General features: G+C 35.0%; 1 protein-coding gene across 1 annotated transcript; it reads right to left on the reverse strand.

The window, feature by feature from the left end:
- Nucleotides 1-222: 222 nt before the first annotated feature.
- On the reverse strand, nt 223-1,641 carry LOC107580359 (voltage-dependent calcium channel subunit alpha-2/delta-4-like; the record flags this gene model as incomplete). Its single annotated transcript, XM_016266073.1, has 8 exons — nt 1,531-1,641; nt 1,258-1,332; nt 1,057-1,143; nt 891-962; nt 705-766; nt 558-625; nt 415-460; nt 223-320 (listed from the first exon to the last, which is right to left on the reverse strand). Coding segments are annotated over exons 1-8 (532 nt in total), but the record flags the coding sequence as incomplete, so codon positions are not given.
- Nucleotides 1,642-2,151: the final 510 nt, after the last annotated feature.

Genomic DNA, 2,151 nt, shown 5'->3' on the forward strand with positions numbered 1-2,151 from the left:
AAATAATGTTCTTTTTAGCAGCATCATATGACCCCTTTAATGATGACAGAATTGTAATTTTGAATTTTCATTCATTTTATCACCTTTTTTTGATGAAATGCTTTTGTTTTTGCTTATTTGTAATTGAACATGATTATAAATAAATGTAATGATACAAGTAAAAACTGAAATGCCAGGTAAAAACTTATAGTCTAGTGTCCAAAAGACAGAGACAGAGCTCACATTCCAGGTCTGGTTCTTTTCCAGTTAGGTACTGAACCACAGCCTGAAACTGTGTCAGTTTACGGTGATGTGGATCGATGTCAGTCTCACAGTATGTCCTGAAATATTAAAAACCATCAGATCAGGCTATATTACAGCATTTCAGAAGTTAGAAACAGCCTAACATGGTTTTTAGCCTTCGATAACATCTACCATTCATTAGCAATAGTGACATCAGAAGCAGTCAGGTCATGTAGGCCTGTAGACAGAAAAAAACAACAGCAACAACACAGCTGAGAGGAATTGAGGCAGGCAAATGATCTGTATTTTGCAGGTACTAATCTGAACATCTTTACCTTCTTCAACTGAAACATTTCCGATGAAAACATTCTTCCCGTGACCTTTGGTAAGTACAATTCCAAGACTTATAACAAAGATGCACAATATAAGTCCAGAAGTCTCACACTTAGCAAAGATTTAAATATGTTTTTATCACTGCTCACCTGAATGGAGTTTCATTAATGGTAGTGTAAAAATATTCATTTTTCAGGAAAACAACTCTCTTCTGAGAAGGGAACACATCAGCATGTAAGTATGACAGTCACAGCTAAGTTATTATGAGAGAAAAATGAATGAATTCAATTAAGGTTAACATATAAGAAGCGAATTAAAGGCCAAAATCGACTCACTCCTTTGTCTACTGTTGTTCTGACGTCCAGAGAGATCGTCCCACTTTCCCCTTTTACCATCGCTGTTCTCAACTAGAGGATCAAAACACAAACACCTTGAAGCAATTGATCTAAAAATGGCATGATGAGAGTTTATTTATATGTATGTGTGTGTTGTTCCGCTTACTGCATCTTCTGTATCTTCCCACTCCACCTCTGACAGATCCACACTGTTATAGTTCGGCTTTGGCTTCAGCTTCTTACCGTCTTTATACTACCACAATGTATTGAAAATATCAACTTCAATGTGATACAAACTAATAACAAGGTAATCAGCTCTTATGGGCAATATGTGTAAGATCACTAAAGGGAATATTGTGGAGCTCACCAGAGGTCGAAGGTCAGGATGAGAGAGTATATAGCCATTATTAGTGTTTAAGAATGCATAGCCATGAACTCCCAGCTAAAATGGCAAAGATAAGTCAAAACAGCAAATCATTCAGTAAAATCACATTTATTTTTCCGTCTGCAGTCTAAACAATCAGCAATTGTCACTCTGTATGCAATAATCTCCATGGATACAGCCTGCCTTATCAATGAAAAGATATTAGATGTGACTAGTGTTAGTGTAAACAGAGGACTGAAGACATTATGAAGGCACCTTGTATCGAGGAGCCAATCTCATGAGCTCTTTCAAAGGGACATCCGTGCCAACCACACCAAGGAGGATCCCATGAGACAACTACAGACAAGAAAGAGCTCATTTAGAAATATGAACAATAAGAAATCTCGAAATTTTAATTTGACCACCACAATCTCAAAAACTTGAAATATATTTTTGAGTTTATTTTAAAAGAAACTATTCAAATTGAACTGTTTTTAAAGTTTTACATGTGTAAATGATAAAAAAAACCGGAAAATATTTAAATATTAATAACACTTGTCAAGGACATTTGTGACCCTGGACCACAAAACCAGTCATAGCACGGGTATATTTGTTGCAATAGCCAAGGATACGTTGCATGGGTCAAAATGATCGATGTTTCTTTTCTTTTATGATTTATTCTTTTAAAAATCATTAGGATATTAAGTAAAGATCGTGCCATGAAGATATTTTGTAAATGTCCTATTCTAAATATATCAAACCTTAATTTTTGATTAATAATATGCATTGGACTTCATTTGGACAACTTTAAAGGCGATTTTCTCAACAACAAAAAATGTTGCACCCTCAAAAAGATTTTCAAATAGTTGTATCTCGGCCAAATATTGTACTGTCCTA

This window comes from Sinocyclocheilus grahami, unplaced genomic scaffold (assembly GCF_001515645.1).
Source record: "Sinocyclocheilus grahami isolate Dianchi unplaced genomic scaffold, SAMN03320097.WGS_v1.1 scaffold32209.1, whole genome shotgun sequence".
Classification (NCBI taxonomy): Eukaryota; Metazoa; Chordata; class Actinopteri; order Cypriniformes; family Cyprinidae; genus Sinocyclocheilus; species Sinocyclocheilus grahami.